Raw genomic sequence first — 20126 nt, forward strand, 5'->3', positions numbered from 1 at the left:
ATCTGCAGATAATCTATAGGTATATGGCCAGCTTTAGTGGAAATAGGCAAGCATGTATTATGACTGCAGCTGTGTCTTTGTTCCATACTTTATTAGTACTGGATATGCACATGTGAGTTCATGTTATTGGTTACAATTTATGCTAATAAAATAATAACAATTATATTGATCAGCTGTTGAAACGTGATCTGTATTGTTCGACATGATTCATTTGGAGAGAAACTGGTGTTTATGCAGCAAGCAAAAGTACAAGGGGGCTTAATCATTAACTGTACAGATGAGGTTTCCGGACTACAGGCAAACATTATGCCAGAGATCAAAGCATTTTTTTAAAAAGGTGACTTATCTCTTCATGGCTGGACGGTCTTATCACAGCACAGAGCGTACCTTATGACCATTAATGATTATTTTATTGGTAAAGTAGTCCATACCCAAAGTAATTGCAGCTCTTCTGTTACTTGACGTTCACAGATTAAAGAAGGTTTATCAGTCAATTTTTTGTTCAGATCAATCAATACACAATTCATATCAATTAATCTTCCATTCATATCATTCTCATCAATCAATTTTCCATTCATATCAATCTTTCATTCATATTAATCTTCCCTTCATATCATTTTTCCGTTCATATCAATCAATGCTTTTTGCATACAAATCAATCTTCCATTCATATCATTCTTATCAATCAATTTTCAATTTATATCAATCTTTCATTCATATTTATCTTCCATTCATATCAATCTTCTGTTTATATCAGTCAATATTCCCTTCAAATCATTCTTGTGTTCATATCAATCAATGTTTTGTGCATATCAATCAATCTTCCATTCATATCATTCTTATCAATGAATTTTCAATTAATTTCAATCTTTCATTCATATTTATCTTCCCTTCATATCATTCTTGCGTTCATATCAATCAATATTTTGTACATATCAATCAATCTTTCATTTGTACCAATCTTCATATCAATCGATCTATCGTTCATATCAATCATTTTCCATTCATATCAATCAATATATTGTTCATATCAATCATTTTCCATTCATATCAATCAATCTTTCAGTTTGAATAAATCTTCAGTTCATATCAATCAATCTTTAGTCTTTAACAATCTTCAGTTTATATCAGTTAATCTATCATTCATATCAATAATTTTCCATTCATATCGATCAATCTTTCATTCATATCAGTCAATTTCATGTTTATAGCAATCAGTCTTTGTTCATATCAATCATTTTCCATGTATATCAGTTAATCTTTCATTCATATTGATCCGTTTTCTATTCATACCAAGGAATCTTCAGTTCATATCGATCAATCTATCGTTTATATCAATCAATCTTTTATTCATATCAGTCAATTTTCAATTCATATCAATCAACCTGTGTTCATATCAGTCATTTAATTCATATTAATCAATATTTTGTTCATATCAATTAATCTACCATGCATATCAACCAATCTTGCATTCATATAAGTCAATCATTCATTTAAATAAACTGATTGTTCACATTAATCTATTGTCCATTCAATCAATCTCACGTTCATAGAAATTATCCTATTGTTCATATCAATTAATCATATCAGTCAATCTTCCATTTAAATCAATCAATATTTGGTTCATATCAATCAATCTTTTGTTCATATCAATCAGTCTCATGTAATACCAAGTCAATCTTTTGTTCATTTAAATGAATCTATTATTCATATCAATCAATCTCTTATTCATATGAGACAGTCTTCCGTTCACATCAATCAATCTATTGCTATACCAATCAGTCTTCCGTTCCTATCAATCAATATCATGTTCACACCAATCAATGTTCATAGGTAACCCCTTGAATCTGTTGTTCATATCAATCAATCTATCGATCATATCAGTCAATCTTCCATTCAAATCAATCAATCTTCTGTTCATAGCAATCAATGTCCTATCATACCAACCAATCTTTTGTTTATTTAAATTAATTTATCGTTCATATCAATCAATCTATCAATCATATCAGTCAGTCTTTCATTCACACCAATCAATCTTCCATTTACATAAAGCAATCTATTGTTGATATCAGTCAGTTTTCTGTTCATATCAATCAATCTATCGTTATATCAATCAATCTTCCATCCATATTAATCAATCTTCTGTTCATACCAATCAATCTTTTGTTCATAGAAATTAATCTATTGTTCATATCAATCAATCATATCAGTCCATTCAAATCAATCAATCTTCCGTTTATATCAGTCAAAATTCCATTCATATCAATCAATCTTTTGTTCACATAAATTAATCTGTTGTTCATATCAATCAATCTTCTATTCATCTAAATCAGTTTGTTGTTTATATTATTACATTTTCCATTCATATCAATCAATCTCCAATTAATATCAGTCAGTCTTCCAGTTTTTGCTCATACACTGGGCAACAACTATAACTATGACTATTTTAACCACTTGAACTCTGGATGATTTACCCCCCCCCCTCATGACCAGGCCATTTTCTGCGATATGACACTGCAGTACTTTAACTAACAACTGCGCGGTCATGCGAAACTGTACCCAATTAAAATGTGTATGTTTTTGTCCCCACAAATAGAGCTTTCTGTTGGTGGTATTTGATCACCACTGGGTTTTTTATTTTTTGTGCTAAAAAAATAAATAAGCAGCAATTAAAAAAAAAAAAAAAACAATATTTTTTTCTTTACTCTTCTGTCCCATCCTATGGTTCTGCCTGCACCTCCTCCTGATACTGCTTAGCTTAGAAGTCAAATCAGATGGGCTGAGGAAGGGGGCGGTATAATGCTTTCTCATTGGCTGGGGAAGCAGCAGAGAGGCTGTATATCAATCTGCCTGTGAAATCAGGCTGTCAGGTCTAACTAAAGATTGCAGCTGGAGCAGCTGTATCCCTCCACAGGAAACGAAGTGTCCCCAGCCTTCTGGCATCAATAGAGGATAAAAATAAAATAAAACATTTTGAGTGACATTGGAATTTGGGGGGTGCTATGAGGGTGCTTAAATAAATTATGGGGTTGCTTAACCACTTAAGGACCAGGCCTCTTTTTCAGACTTGGTGTTTACATGTTTAAAACAGTTTTTTTTTGCTAGAAAATTACTTAGAACCCCCAAACATTTTATATTGTTTTTTTTCCTAACACCCTAGAGAATAAAATGGCGGTCATTGAAATACTTTTTTTCACACCGTATTTGCGCAGCGGTCTTACAAGCGCACTTTTTTTGGAAAAAATTCACTTTTTTGAATAGAAAAATAAGACAACAGTAAAATTAGCCCAATTTTTTTTTATATTGTGAAAGATAATGGTACGCCGAGTGAATTGATACCCAACATGTCACGCTTCAAAATTGCGCCCGCTCGTGGAATGGCGTCAAAATTTTAGCCTCAAAAATCTCCATAAGCGACATTTAAAAAATTCTACAGGTTGCATTTTTTGCGTTACAGAGGAGGTCTATTGCTCTCGTTCTACCGATCGCGGCAATACCTCACATGTGTGGTTTGACCACCATTTTCATATGCGGGCGCTACTCACGTATGCGCTCGCTTCTGTGCGCAAGCTCGTCGGGACGGGGTGTTTTTAAAAACCTTTTTTTTTCTTATTTATTTTAATTGATTTTATTTATTTTTACACTGTTTAAAAAAAAAAAAAAATGGATCACTTTTATTCCTATTACAGGGAATGTAAACATCCCTTGTAATAGAAAAAAGCATGACAGGTCCTCTTAAATATGAGATCTGGGGTCAAAAAGTCCTCAGATCTCATATTTGGACTAAAATGCAACAAAAAAAGAAAAAAAAAAAAGAAAAAATGACATTTAAAAAAAAGATACCTTTAAGAGGTATGGGCGGAAGTGACGTTTTGACGTCGCTTCCGCCCTCCTATGGCATAGACGAGTGGGGGCCATCTTAGCCTCACTCGTCTCCATACCCAGCTAGCGAAAGGACCTGATCGCCTCCGCCGCTACCGACGGCTCCGGTAAGCGGCGGAAGGTGCGGGAGGGCGGCGGGAGGGGGGGTGGCACCTCTCCCGCCGGCGATAGCGATGATCTCGTGGCGAATCCGCTGCGTAGACCACCGTTATCGTACAGACGACCGGCACCTGAAGAGATGGATATCTCGGTTGTGGCAGCAGCTGCTGCCGTTACCGAGATATCCCTCTTCAAAAATAGGACGTACATCGTCGTGCGCTGGTCGGTAAGTAGTTAAGCACACCCAAGCATCCACCTGGTGCCGCCCATTCCGGGACAAACTTGGTCCGGGGACAGTGTCCTGTCTGGTCACCTTACTCTGTAATGGGGCTCATGGGAGGCTCCTGTGCCCAAAGTGCCTCAGTGAGTCTAAGCCCTTGTACACACGGTCGGACATTCCGACAACAAAATCCATCGGATTTTGTCCGAAATTTGTGTAGCATACACACGGTTGGACAAAGTTGTCGGAAAATCCGATCGTACGTAACGTGATGCCGTTATTTCGTTACGACGGGACTACGTTCAGGTTAGTAGCCAATAGCTTTGGTCTAGGAATTTGATCTGAGCATGCGTGGCACTTTGTCCGATCGGAATTCTCTAAACACAATCATGTTGTCGGAAAGTTTTATAGCCCAGCTCTAAAACTTTGTCCATCGGATATTCAGACGGAAACAGTCCGACCGTGTGTACAAGGGCTTAGGGGGCTGTCCTATGCCAGGTGGGAATGGAATAAAGAGTACAGGTGCTCTGCCACCACATGGCTATACACGTGGAGCCCAGGATGCGACTAAGCAATGGCACAACAATGGCCACCATTACCCCACAGACCACTCATAGAGTAAGAGTTGTGCTCCGAATTTAATAATTGTTGGAAAAAAAAAACTTGATACATTTGTGTTTGGTTCTTCTATCGGTATTTAGCGGGATGATAGAAATTGTGTTAATATTTGAAATGTTCTGTGCTAAAGTTGTCTATTGAATCCTCTATTGATTTGCAGCTTGTCTTTCTTGTGAATCAAGTGGGATTCAAGCCCCTTTATAAGTGTGAAAAAAAGGATATAATTATGTAGAAACCAGGATGAATCTAACCTGTTTGATCCCCTAGGACTGTGTTAATTTTTTGGCTGAGATTGGGTTTTTGGTAATCAAATTCCCTTGCAAGTTTTAAGTTCACACACAACCCGACACGTACTGGCAATTTATGAATTTTCTCTACAGGAGCGAATATTATACATATAACCTTTACTTCAACTCACTTTCATCTTCAGCTCTTGCAGCAAACACTTAACTGGGGAAATCTCTCGACTGAAAAATTGACTTTGACAGCACTGAGGCCAGAGCATGGTAGGGAGGCGTAGAGGGAGGGGAGCCAAAAGTTCACAGCTGAGGCGAGAAACTCGAGAGGGACCAAAACTTCATAAACGGGCAAAGTTGTTAACGAGGAGAGGGACAACGTGCCTTACATCATAAGTAGCCAAATGTCAGATTGAAGGGAAGAAATTTTAGTGATACCCTTTTTTTAACAAGTTTTTATGCAGGAGCTGTCATATGGAGGTGTAGCCAATTACACAAACTTTCTACTCCAGGGTGACAGTAATCTCAAACCAATACCCTCCTGTTGGTGTTTCTAGGGCTGCTCATGACCCTTTAATTCCTACCTCAAAGCTGTCAGAAGAGATAGATGGTTTAGACCTTTGGTGCGCAACCTGCTGCCAAAGGGACATATATGACTCCATGGAACTTATTGCATAGTTGTCAGGCCTCAGTAGTTGGTAGTCAAAATGTTTTCGGCCTAGAAGCGTATTCCACCTGGCGTTTCTAGAGCTGCTCATAGCCTTTTAATCTCTACTTTGAGGCTGTCTGAAGAAATAGATGGTCTAGACCCGTGGTGCGGAACCTGTGGCCCAAGGGGCATATGTGATCATCAAGTGGTCAGAAGCTGGTAGTCAGTGTTTTACCTGTCTAGGTGCATATTCATGCTAGTTCAGGAAAATAATTGATGAGACTGGTTCATAAAAATCGAATGGATTACTTTTCTAATTATCCTTTGCTGTCCTTTCTCTTTTTTGCGAGGAAACCAAATGTGATGCCAGTCAGTTTTAAGGTAGCTGTAGGGGCACAAATGTGGGAAAAGTGATTGATAACATAGCTATCATAGCTGTGAAGGCTGTGAGTTTCTTGTAACTTGTCTCCAGTCTCTAACTGTCTCCAACAACACGACCTCAGTAACCATGTATCCCTGTAACATGTCTTCAGTCTTTGACCATTTCCTGCAGCATGTTTGCAGTCTCTGACCATCACCTGCAGCATGTTAGCATTTTCTGACATTCTTTTATAGTGTGTCTGCATTCTCTTCCTTCTTCTATAGTGTGCCCGCAGTCTCTTCCTTATTCTATAGTGTGCCCGCAGTCTCTTCCTTCTTCTATAGTGTGCCTGCAGTCTCTTCCTTCTTCTATAGTGTGTCCACAGTCTCTTCCTTATTCTATAGTGTGCCTGCAGTCTCTTCCTTCTTCTATAGTGTGCCCGCAGTCTCTTCCTTATTCTATAGTGTGCCTGCAGTCTCTTCCTTATTCTATAGTGTGCCCGCAGTCTCTTCCTTATTCTATAGTGTGCCCGCAGTCTCTTCCTTATTCTATAGTGTGCCCGCAGTCGCTTCCTTATTCTATAGTGTGCCCGCAGTCGCTTCCTTATTCTATAGTGTGCCCGCAGTCTCTTCCTTATTCTATAGTGTGCCCGCAGTCGCTTCCTTATTCTATAGTGTGCCTATAGTCTCTTCCTTCTTCTATGGGGTATCTGCAGTCTCTTCCTTCTATAGGGTGTCTGCAGTTTCTGACCATTACCTGTAGCATGTATGCAGTCTCCGACCTCCCCCCATATCACATCTGTAGTCTTTGAATATTTTCTCTAACATATCTGCAGTCTCTGACCATTGTAATTTATCTACCGTGCCTGACTATCTGCTATACGATGTCTGCAGTTTGTGACCATCTCCTGTAGTATGTCTGCAGTCTATGACCACCACCGGTAGCATGTATGCAGTCTCTCAACATCTTCTGCAACATGTCTGCAGTCTCTGACCATCTCCTGTAGCATGCCTCTCTAGTCTTTTATTTCCCGTAGCATGTCTGTAAACCCTGACCATCTCCTGTAGCATGTCTGCAGTCTGAGTATATCCTATGGCAGTTCCACAGTCTTTGAAGGCCTTCTATAGCATTTTGTCCACTAAATATTATTTGTGGCCCTTTGTTGAAGGCATATTGGCACTTACGGGCCCCTATAATAGATCATTTGGCCTTTACTGCTTCATAAGCAACCAGTCTTGTGTATAATGTGTTTATATGATAAATTTCCTCATAGCGTTAGCCACCAGATGAGATTCAGGGCTGTGTGTGTGTGTGTGTGTGGTACTGGCTCCCAGCTCTCATTCAGTAGAGCTTCTGGTTAACAGTCACATTTTGCCAGCTCTGTCTTACTACAGAACCTCAGCAGCTAAAAGGACAGCATCATAAGTGTAATTGTGATGGCAGAGAAGGCCTATGCACCACTGTTATAAAGCTACTTCCACTGGCATATGATGACATATCTTTTAGTCCAGAGAGACATATGCAGGGGGAGAGATTCAGCCTGAAAGTATGTAAATTGAGAAGAAAGTAATAAAAGAAAGCCTCTTAGAGGAGACCAGAGAGAAACAGCTCAGAATAATTCAGTGTTGAAGTAAACCAAGGGTCTCCAAACTTTCTAAACAAAGGGCCAGTTTACTGTCCTTCAGACTTTAGGGGAACCGGACTTTGGCAAGTGGGAGTAGAAAATGGTATCAGCGGAAAGAATAGTGTCCCATCTTTGGTGTCAGTGGAAAGAATAGTGCCTCATCATTAGTGTCAGTGGGAGGAACAGTGCAACCTATCTGTGTGAGAAGTAGTGTCCAAAGGGCAGGATAAAGACAAGCAAAGGGCCACATTCGACCCCCGGACCACCATTTGAAGACCAGTGAAATAGACTATAGAATATACATTCTCAGATACATAAAATGAATATACCAATAGCCAAGGAGTTCCAACTTGGCAATCATTCTAGGCACTGAGACTAAGTATACTGAGGGTATATAATCAGTCTTGACGATAGTCTTGATCTGATGGGTTCAACATATTTCGATGAATGTGTAAGTCAAGTGTTATAACAAGTTAAACTGCAGGTTCTTCTGTGTGGTCTGTTGTCAAACTACTAATGTAACAGCCCTGAATGCCTTCACAAGCCATTTTTATAATGTTTTATTGAGAAATATTTCACATTTATCATTGCCATTTCAGTATAGGTGCTAAATGAGTTGCAACCATTAAGAGCTTCATAACCATCTCTTGTATTAAAGACAACGTAGTCACAAGACTTGACTCTAATCTCCTGCATAAAACAATATTCTTGTTAGGGTACAGAAGGGTAGCAACATGTCATGGTTATACAGTGATGTGTGTCTGTCAGCTTACCTTCTCCATGTGTTTCTTAAGAGGCCAGCCACTTTCACCTGGTGGTTTTTATAACCTCTCCTCTAAGCATGGCTCCACCCGAGGCCCTATCAGGGAACCCTATATTAACCTGTGCACTGAAAGCCAGTGGTGCTGGTCAACTATTGTGTATTCTCTGTGTGTTTGACTTCCTGTTTCCTGCTTGCCGTGTGCTCTACGGTTGTCTCTGTTACCGACCTTGGCGTGTCCCCGACTATCCCTGTCTGCCTGTGACCCTGAACCTTTGGCGTGTACTCTGTTGTTCCTGTCTGCTAGTTGCCCTGACCTCTGCCTTATCCCTTTACTATCCTTGTTGTTCCAGCCTGCTGTTGTAGCTAACATTTATAACTTTGGGGACATCTTTTTATTTAAAATACTATTCTGCTGTGCAAAAAGTACTCTCCAGGCCTTAGAGGTATATATTATTTCAACAGAATTGGAAACTCAAAGCACAGTCGTGCACATTGGAATTGGGAACACAAAGCACATTAGTCCATTTGCCCAAGAGTAAATAAACTGTATGACTAAGCATTTGTGGATACCTGATCATCTCAGCTACATATATGGGCAAAGGTATGGGGATGCCCTTCCAATTTATTCAGTTTAGGTGTTTCCAATGAAAAGTGCTTTTAATGCTACAGCATAAAAAAGCATTTTAGACGTTTGTGCACCACTTTCAACCTTGAGGCAACAGTTTAGGAAAGGTTCTTTTCTATACCAATCATATAAAAAAATTATGTAGTGCAAAATCCAACTTAAATTAACTATTACGTCCAAAATCCTTTACATCAAATAGTCCTTTATCAATATATCATTTGCCGTGCAACATATGTGCTCACCTTCCACACTGGACCTCATTGTCAATCAAGGTCTTACAAGTATGTACTCTCATAACCGAAGGGATGTCTTAACTACTCCACTTTGACCTCCTCCACATCCTCTTCCTGTAAATTCACTCACTCGGATTTAAGTACTGGTACATGCAATTAAAAAAAAAAAATCTAGTGCTCTCTGTTATCAGAAACATAAATAAAAAAGGCTCACTAACTTTCACAAAAAATATAATAATACATAATATGCAAATAGAGAATCCTCTGTGAATCTTTCAAAGTGCATATATACTGTACCCTCTGTGAAAACTGGCTGTTCAACTTTTTCAATTGACCTCAATATGTCGAGGTTATAAAGGCATATGCTACTCCTTATGAAACGATATCCCCTTCACTCCACTTTTATCCTCTCCTTCTTCCACAGCACAGCAATTAAGTACAAGGCCACATGCAAGCAGAGAAATGGGACCAATAGTGTACTCCGCTTAAAACTATACTATATTAAAACATCCACTCACAATAAAAAAAAGCACCCACAGTGCTATGCTCTGCACTTAACAAATCCAAAATGACAATATGAACAGATACTCAGAGAAAGAACTTAAGTACCATGTGCATCTTATAGTTCTGGCAGCATGGCTCTGCCCCTATAAGCGTTACGCCCACTGGACTTCCTCAGTAGGTGAAAGATTGCACATATTTTTGATACTGATAAAGGACTACTTGATGTGGAGGATTTTGGACTTTATGAAGTATAGTTAGCTAGTTAAAGTTGGCTTTTGCGCTACATCATTTTTTTATTTATTTTTTATACGTTTATGTGGTGTGGTGAGAAACACTATTGATGTTTAGCAGCAATATTTTGTTAAGTTTTTTTTTACCACTGCACTGATTGTACACTTTTATATAGTATATTTAATATACCAGCTTGGCCTGCCCCTGTGCAAAAAGCCGCTCCATAAAGACATGGTTCAATAGGTTTGCTGTGAAGGAACTTGAGTAACCAGCACACAACTCTGACCTCAACATGACCGAATAATTTTTGATTGAATTAGAGTGCAGGCTAAGTCTTCTCATTTAACATCAGTTCCTGACCTCACAATTGCTTTTTGGCTGAATGCGTACTAATTACCACAGACACATACCACAAATCTTGTGCAATGCCTTCTCAGAAGAAGGTCTACGATGGAATACGATGTCCTAAATGCTAGACTTGTGCACAACGGAAAATTTTGTTAAGTTTCGGTTCGTTGTCATTCGTAAAATACATAATTTCGTTCTGTTATATTCGTTATGTTACGTTAATAAGTTTTCGGATAATTCATTATTATTCGTAGAGTGTCGATATTCATTATACTGAATCGTGAATCATGACGAATTAATTCGTTATATGCGCTATAATTTCGTTCGTATTCATTGTAATTCGATATTTATGTATGTATGTATAGACATTCGTGATAATGATTCGTACTTTGGAAAGCCGTTTGTTTATTGAATCTTTTAACACATGTGACAACGTCTCTTCTCCTCGGCTCAAATACAATACAACACCCTTCTAACTCAGTTCTCAGGAATGTACTTTGCCAGTAATCCAACTTCCGGCACAAAATTAATCAGCTGATTGGACTATAAGATTTACTTTGAGCTGACCTTTTGTTTCATTAGATCTTTAACGAATTACCGAATCATGTCAAATTCATTCGTTATATCTGCTATAATTTCTTTAGTATTTGTTGTAATTCGTTAATTTTTTATTCGGATGCATCCGAATGTCCGAAAGATGCAAAATTCGGCTGTATTTCGATTTGTTACGAAATGGATTGCACAAGCCTACTAAATGCTCATATATACATTAGTTGTGATAGCCAGGGGTCCACAAACATTTAGCTATATAGTGTGTATTTGCATCCCATCAAATTTCCACTGCGAGAACAAGATAGAAATTGAAATTGTACATCATTCACTGTAAATAATTCTTCCAACAGTTTTAATTTCCTGTTCTCCGACATAGCAATGGGCACAAGCGTTCCTTACATCTTAATTTCAAAAGGTCAAGACATGGGGCTTATTATTTTCTGACTTCCTGTTCATTTTCAGGGAAGGGGGCCTAATCACTGAATTTTCTCTGACAAATAAGCAAAGAATACAGTATAATACAACATTATTCTATTTTTGTCTTGCAGTGCCATTAACTCTCATCATACGTCTTTCTCTGTGCTGCCATGGCAAAACTAGACTCAAGACCTGTCCTGAGCGACACGACCTACCAGAGTCAAGAGTCCTTCCACTCTTTCACCAGCAGATCTTCCGACTCTCCTTCCCAGGGCACTATGGGTAGTGTTGGCAGTGGAGTGGCCAATGATCAAGAGTTTGCTATGAAGAGCGTTGGAACTAGAACGCAGAACAGCTTAAAGCAAAATGACGGCTTCAGGAATGGCTACTCCAACCGATATTCAGGGGAGGAGAAGTGTTACAAGACAGAGAAAAATTCAATGTACATCAATGGGGAACAGCGCAAGAGTGAGAAGGTGAGAAATACAGTTGAGCATATAATGAAAAATGTAAGGGCGGCTACACACATAAACACTGTCTATTCATGGAGATAACAGCTGATATACCAACCTGTTGAATAAACATGGTTACTAACCTGAAAGACATGAAATACAGGTTTATGCTCAGATCCTTGCAGAATATATATGGAGTGCTAGAGAAGAGTGACCACAAGGCTAGGCATTGGTCACCTGATTTAACAAAGGGGCATTTAAGCAGTGCTATCCAATCAGTATCTTTGCCTTGGAACTGATCATCTCCCTTGGCTGAGATCAAGGCCTCGGCACTTCCTTTGGTGACCAGCTAACACAGGCTTAAAGTGTAAGTAAACCCCCTATCGTTTTCAGCCAAGGAAGCTGCCATCTTTGCCTCTGTTTAATATAAAACTACCATGATGCTGTACATGTGATCAGTCATGACACCAGCCATTGGATGGTTTAACAGTTTGATTGAGAGCACAACCAATGGGAGTGTTACATTTCCGGCATGCCCCGGAAATGAAACTGTTTTGTGGATGGGTTTACTTCCGCTTTAAGCTGTTTCTTCTTAACAAGATAAGTTATTAAACCTGATTGATACCATCTATATATGCAATGGATATAAAAAGTACACACACCTGTTGAAATGTGAGGTTTCTGTGATGTAACAAAATGAGACACAGATAAATCATTTCAGAATTTTTTCCACCTTTAGAGCCGGTTCACACAGGGGCGACACGACTTCCAGGACGACTTTGTGAAGCAACTTGGAGATGACTTGAACACGACTTAGACACGACCTGGGGCGACTTACAACACGACTTTAAGTCGCCCCAGGCCAGGCGACTTTTGCCGTGGCCAATCAGAGAATGAGCTCTGAAGGGGGAACTCCACGCCAAATAAAAAATGGCATGGGTTCCCCCTCCGAGAGCATACCAGGCCCTTAGGTCTGGTATGGATTCTAAGGGGAACCCCCTACGCCGAAAAAACGGCCCTTATCCAAGCATGCTACCCGGCCGGCCAGGAAAGGGGGTGGGGACGAGCGAGCGCCCCCCCCCCTCTCCTGAGCCGTGCCAGGCCGCGTGCCCTCAACATGGGGGGTGCATTGGGGAAGGGGGGCCGTGCGGCCCCCCACCCCAAAGCACCTTGTCCCCATGTTGATGAGGACAAGGGCCTCTTCCTGACAACCCTGGCCGTTGGTTGTCGGGGTCTGCGGGCGGTGGACTTATCGGAATCCGTGAGTGAGTATGGGGTACAATGTATCCAGCTCCGGGGTCTTCCGTCTTTGGGGGTCTTCTCGCCGGACTCCTCCGCTATCTTCTGCTAGCTCTTTTACTTGTGGAGGAGCCCGGCTTTCTTCTACGCCGCCGCCCTCTTCTTCCGACTTCGGGGGTCTTGTCCCCCTCTTCGGGGGTCTTGTCCCTCTCTTCGGTTCTTCTTGCCGGGCCACCGCGCCTTCTTCTAGCTCTTTTACAAGCGGTGGCCTGGTCTTCTGTCGCCGCTGTCTTCTGGCCTTCTGTTCTTCTCTTCAGATGTTGCCACGTCGCTGCCTCCGGTCACAATGGCAGGGACGCGGCGCGCGGCATCACTGGATGATGTCCCCGCCCATTATGATGTCCCAGTCCCAGCATTCTCTGGGACTGTGACATCTTTTAGACCCCCGATCCCTCCATAAAGAGTACCTGTCACCACCTATTACTGTCACAAGGGATGTTTACATTCCTTGTGACAGCAATAAAAGTGATCACATTTTTTTTTTTTAAACAATTTATCAATTTAAAAATTAATAAAATAAATAAGAATTTTTTTTTTTAAAGCACCCTCCGTCGCCGCGAGCTCGCGCAGTAAAGAAAACGCATATGGAAGTCGCGCCCGAATATGTAAACGGTGTTCAAATCACACATGTGAGGTATCACCGCGATCGTCAGAGCGAGAGCAATAATTCTAGCACTAGACTTCCTCTGTAACTCTAACCTGGTAACCGTAAAAAAAATTGAAAGCGTCGCCTATTGAGATTTTTAGTTACCGTAGTTTGTCGTCATTCCACGAGTGCGTGCAATTATAAAGTGTGACATGTTTGGTATCTATTTACTCGGCGTAACATTATCTTTCACAGTATGCAAAAAATTGGGCTAATTTTATTGTTTAGTTTTTTTTAAATTCATGAAAGTGTCCCTTTCCCCAAAAAGTTGCATTTAAAACACTGCTGCGCAAATACCGCGTGACATAAAATATTGCAACAATCGCCGTTTTATTCTCTAGAGTCTCTGCTAAAAATATATATATAATGTTTGGGGGTTCTAAGTAATTTTCTAGCAAAAAATATGGATTTTAGCTTGTAAACAAACACCAAATGTCAAAAATAGGCTTAGGCCGCGTACACACGGGCGGATTGTCTGCCCAACTAAGTTCGTCAGACAATCCGACAGACAGTCTGTTCAACTTTTGAATGAACAGACTTGACCACACACGATGAGCAGACAGTCCGCTGAAAACGTGCGCGATGACGTGTACAGCACGTACGACAGGACTAGAAAAACGACGTCCAATACACTGCAATGCAACCTTCGGCCGTGTAAACCCTTTCTGAGCATGCGCCATACTTAGTCCGTCCAACTTGCCTACACACGAGCGGACTGTCCGCTGAAACCAAGTTTGGACGGACAAAACCAAGTTTCAGCGGACAAAATTACGGAAATTCCGAAAGACAAAGTCCGTCGGACTGTCCGCTGAAAAAGTCCGCTGAAGCCCACACACGAGCGGATTGTCCGCTGAAACACGGTTCAGCGGACTAAGTTGGGCAGACAATCCGCCCGTGTGTACGCGGCCTAAGTCATGAAAGGGTAATTATCGTTTTTTATTTTTACTCCTCCCCCATCAAAAAAGATTTCATTTTGTTTTTCAACTGAGTTGTACAGTATATAGGTCACATTAAAAGGTGGAAAAAGTTCTGACATTATTTATCTTTGTCTAATTTTTTACATTACAGGAACCTGACATTTTAACATGGTGTGTGTAAACCTTTTTATATTCACTGTATGCGTGTGTGTGTGTCAGCCTAGGGCTAGGGGAATTTTTATAGTATTTAGTAAATTTATTTTGGACTGAGGGTCCAAAAACCAATGCTGTTTAAATCACAAGGGACTGAAATTGCTGTTTGTTCTACTACATCAATAAATGATGTAGTAGAACAAACAGCAATTTTGGACCCTCAGTGGGCGATTCATTGGTTGGTGGTCCTATTCCCATCCTCCTGATTTCATCAGAAGACGGAATTCCCTGAGGTCATCGCGGATCATTCCACATCGCTTGGAGGACCCCTGGTGGCCTGCTGCATTGCTTCTACATCATCGTGTGTTCATCCAGTTATGCTCATTTGACCTGCTGTTGGTGACATGTAGGTCCTTTGGCTCTGTTTAGAGTACCCATTTCTTCTTTATACCATCAAAGTTGTTTCTTCAGAGATCCACTAATCGTTTCTGCCCCTTATTGCATCACCGTTGTTGAGACAGACGTATTGATTATTTGGACTGTTTTCCTTCTTTTTTTGGACTGTTTGAGGTCTATAGAGTTTTTCACGGACTCATCTTTTCAGTTTGCTTGGCACAAGCCGATGTTGGTGACATCTAGGTCCTTTGGCTCTGGTAAGAGTACACATTTCTTCTTTATACCATCAAAGTTGTTTCTTCAGACATCCACTAATTGTTTCTGGCCCTATTTGCATCATCGTGGTTGAGACAGACGTATTGATTATTATTTTTTTTGGACTGTTTGAGGTCTGTAGAGTTTTTCACAGACCCATCTTTTCAGTGTACCATCAGAAACCTTATTAAATGGACTGTAGTGCATTTATTTAAACTGCAAAACACACAAAAAAATGCATAGGGGTGAATGTAGGGTAACACAGTACTGTGCTATGCATTCTAAAAAAAAGGTCAAGTGCAGTTTGGGTCATGTTTAGGTCCATCAAAATGTTAATTCACTGCACAGATTTTATTTTGACCTAAAAGCTAATTTACAGCTTGTTAAGAAAATGCCACTACTTGACCTAGCTACAGGTTACTTAAAACTTTTTCTAAATATGTCTGTGCTCTCAATTTTTACAGAATAATGAGCCTTTGATTCGGCCATCTGCCTTTAAACCGGTGGTTCCCAAGAATTTTCATTCGATGCAAAACCTCTGCCCACCTTTGAATAACAGCGTCACTGAGAATCGAAAAAGCTCTGGTCATGGAAACAGCAACAGTCCTGCAGTCCTGAAGAGCAGTTTAGAGAAGTCCAGTCACAACAGGTCTTCAAACCAGGTGGGAGGTCTGTCAGATTCTGGTCGCAATTCGTTGACCAGCTTACCCACCTATGGGACTGGTTACAGCCAGCACGTTGGCCCAATGAGTGCGTCGACAAGCCATATAAACCGCATTGGGACCTATATAGAGAAGAATATAGTAGGATATAATGGAATATCTACCTCAGAAAGTGGACGATCTTCCAGTAAGAGTGCCTCTTCTTTCAGCCGGCTTAACCATCTTAATGAAACCTTGCCTTTCCACTCACCCTCTAGTGATGACATCATACAAGACTTGGAAGACCGACTGTGGGAAAAGGAACAGGAGGTGATACAAATGAAAAGGAACTTAGACAAAAGTGAAGCTGCCATTTTCCAGGTCTTCGAGGAGAAGCAGAAGATCTGGGAACGTGAAATGGAGGACCTGAGACAGAACTATGCCAACAAACTTCAGCAAGTGTCTAAGAAAGCACAGAGGGCCCAGCAGGCATTGCAACTGCAAATCTTCAAGCTGCAGCAAGAGAAGAAGAAGCTTCAAGATGATGTTGCACAGCTGCTTCAAGAACGGGAGGAACTGGAGAAAAAATGTATGGCCTTCAAGAAAGAGCAGTCAGAGTTTCTCCCAAAAATTGAGGAGACCAAGTGGGAGGTAGGATGCAATGAAATTGGTTCAACTGTGGTCATTACTTTTAAGTCCATCAAATGTACTTAGCTTCTACGTACATAAGCACACACAGCACCTGTAAGGAGATTAGGCTGTAGATGTGTTTTGCAACTGCTATGTCTGCCACATCTAGCTTGCATTTTTATCATTTTAAAGTATATCCTAATACTGAGCCAGGGGTATTATTAAAGATGTGCCATTTCAGTGGGGCTTCCTCTCCGCTGCAAGGGGTAAAGTAGAACTATAGGCAAAACGTTTCTTTTCATTTTGGATAGAGCAAGGGAAGGTTACAACTCTTGTCAGATTTTTTTTTTCCCACCATCTGTGTCCCATTGCATAGATTTCCCTTTACTTCCTGTCCCATGGCCAAACAGGAAGTGAGAGAAATTTCTAAAAATTAAAGAGAATTCCTTGGGGACCCCCAGGTCATCAGAACTAGTGTCCCCATTGGAAGATTTCCCCTCTACAGGCATACCCCACTTTAAGTACACAATGGGGTTTATTTACTAAAGCTGGAAAGTGCAAAATCAGGCTCACTTCTGCATAGAAACCAATGAGCTTCCAGGTTTTATTGCCAAAGCTTAATTGAACAAGCTGGGGTTAGAAGCTCATTGTTTTCTGTCCACAAGGTTTAGGGGTGTTTCTATGGGAATGTTTGTCCATTCTTCCAGAAGCGCAATTGTTCATTCATGTCTATATGGACCTTGCTTTGTACACTCGTCCAAATTATTTGGTGGAGGGGGGATTATGGTGTGGGGGTTGTTTTTCACTGGTTGGGCTTGGCCCCTTAGTTCCAGTGAAGGGAACTCTTAAGGTGTCAGCATACCAAGACATTTTAGACAATTTCATGCTCCCAACTTTTGGGGATGGTCCCCTTCCTGTTCCAACATGACTGCACACCAGTGCACAAATCAAGGTACATAAAGACATGAATGAGCGAGTTTGGGGTGGAGGAACTTGACTGGCCTACACAGAGTTCTGACCTCAACCCGATAGAACACTTTTGGGATGAATTAAAGTGGAGACTGTGAGCCAGACCTTCCCGTCCAACATCAGTGCCTGACCTCACAAATGCGCTTCAGGAAGAATGGTCAAACATTCCCATAGACACACTCCTAAACCTTGTGGACAGCATTTCCAGAAGAGTTGAAGCTGTTATAGCTGCAAAGGGTGAGCCAATGCAATATTGAACCCTATAGACTAAGACTGGGATGCCATTAAAGTTCATGTGCGTGTAAAGGCAGGTGTCCCAATACTTTTGACAATATAGTGTACTTTAAATGCTTGCTGACCAGCTGCCAGAATTTGAATGGCATGGCTGGGTGAAACTACGTTACTTTATGTTGCTTTGCCTTTTGAACATTAGGGGTGAGTGTGCGCCTGCAGCGTGTGCCCGGAGCCGATGCGAGTGCCTGGTGGGAGCAATGACCACCAGACACCCGTGATCGCTCGTGACAGAGTGAGAACTGCGATCTGTGTGTGTAAACACACAAATCCCGGTTATTTCAGGGGAGTAGAGAGAGAGAGAGATTGTGTGTTCATACTAAGTATGAACACCAATCTCTCTCTCTCTTCCTAGACAGTCCCATGCCCCCTACAGTTAGAAAACACCTAGGGAACACAGTTAACCCCTTGATTGCCCCTAGTGCAGGGGTCTCAAACAGGCGACCCTCCAGCTGTTGCTAAACTACAAGTCCCATGAGGCATTGCAAGGCTGGCAGTTACAAACATGACTCCCATAGGCAGAAGCATGATGGGAATTGTAGTTTAGAAACAGCTGGAGGGCCACCAGTTTGAGACCCCTGCCCTAGTGTTAACCCCTTCCCTACCAGTGACATTTATACAGTAATCAGTTCATTTTTATAGCACTGATTGCTGTATAAATGTCAGTGGTCCCAAAAATGTGTCAAAAGTGTCCCATTTGTCCACCGCAATAGCGCAAAAAATAAAAACCACAGAGGTGATCAAATACCACCAAAAAAAGCTCTATATGTGGGAAAAAAGGACATCAATTTTGTTTGGGTACAGTGTCGCATGACCGTGCAATTGTCAGTTAAAACGACGCAGTGCCGTATCACAAAAAATGGCCTGGTCATTGAGCAGCCAAATCTTCTGGGGCTGAGGTGGCTAAATGCTTTCTTTGGTCTTGGAGAAACCTAAAAAGCAATTTGGCTTACCTTATCCTTCATATCCTGGCAGTCGACACACTTATCAACTCTCCAGCGATGTTGTAGGTGGGCCCTCAGAGCCCTTACTTACAATGCAGGACTGCTGGTTCTACATTGTATGTGACGACCCCAGAGTGCAACCACTAGAGAAGTGGCTTTGAGGGACTAGTCTTGCTGCTGGGAAGAAGTATGTGGGAGGAAGGATAAAGGTAAGTATAACTTTTTGATGTTCCTCCAGACAAAGGTGTGCATCTACTGCAAATATAATGTATATATACTACAAAAGTCCACTTATTCAAGGAAGTGACGTCACTATCCCTCTGGCGAGATCCTGGCCAGTACAGCGCACGGGATCTGGGCCACTCCGTCTTCCCTGACAGCTCGCCTGAAGGATGTTGATGTCACCCTGGCCTGGGCACAGGAGGTTGGAGCCAGGAGGTAAGGTGTGAGTCAACATTAGCTGCAGTTAGTGACTTTGCCAAAGCTGAAATGATGTCATCAGTCTGCTGCAGGCAGGAACAAGTACAGGTTATCAGACTCCAACCTTGTAACATTGTTGCAGGTTGCAAGATGGGGAGCTGTGTCAGACATTTGCTAACGCAAGCCATAAACTACACAGGTACCAGGATTACCATAATTATGGCATCTTAGACCATGAAGTAGATGGTGACACTGGATGATGCCTGAACAAAGATAGCTCATTCCTTCTAGAAGCAGATAAAGCCATTGTCCCGGGAAATACCGTGATCTCTAGGGGAGGTAATAAATACCTGGAAGTGTTATACTTACACATGATGCTGTGTACACATGACCGGACTTTTTTCAGACAGTTCCGTCTGACTTTTCAACAGACTTTCAACGGACTTTGGACGGACTCCCGTTGAATCAGACTTGTCTACACACAATCACACCAAAGTCCGATGGATTCGACCGTGATGACGTATGACTGGACTAGAATAAGGAAGTTCATAGCCAGTAGCCAATAGCTGCCCTAGCGTCGGTTTTCGTCCGTCGGACTAGCATACAGATGAACGGATTTTTCGACCGGACTCGAGTCCATTGGAAAGATTTGAAACATGTTCTAAATTTAAAGTCTGTCTGATTTTTCGACAGCAAAGGTCCGATGAAGCCCACACATGGTCAAATTGTCCGACAGATTCGTTCTGTCTGA

The 20126-nt window shown here is 41.2% G+C and overlaps 1 protein-coding gene across 4 annotated transcripts in view; it reads left to right on the forward strand.

Moving 5' to 3' along the window:
* Window positions 1-20126, forward strand: part of LZTS3 (leucine zipper tumor suppressor family member 3) — a 161370-nt gene that overhangs the window by 123872 nt on the left and 17372 nt on the right. For all 4 annotated transcript variants that reach the window (XM_077478023.1, XM_077478024.1, XM_077478022.1 and 1 more), the window contains exons 2-3: window positions 11494-11838; window positions 15945-16772. In XM_077478023.1, the coding sequence (XP_077334149.1) occupies window positions 11533-11838; window positions 15945-16772 (1134 nt within the window). In that variant the 5' untranslated portion in view covers window positions 11494-11532. The remainder of the gene's footprint in view (window positions 1-11493; window positions 11839-15944; window positions 16773-20126) is intronic.

Source organism: Lithobates pipiens, unplaced genomic scaffold (genome assembly GCF_037356315.1).
Source record: "Lithobates pipiens isolate NorthernLeopardFrog02 unplaced genomic scaffold, aLitPip1_a1.2 Scaffold_13, whole genome shotgun sequence".
Lineage (NCBI taxonomy): Eukaryota > Metazoa > Chordata > Amphibia > Anura > Ranidae > Lithobates > Lithobates pipiens.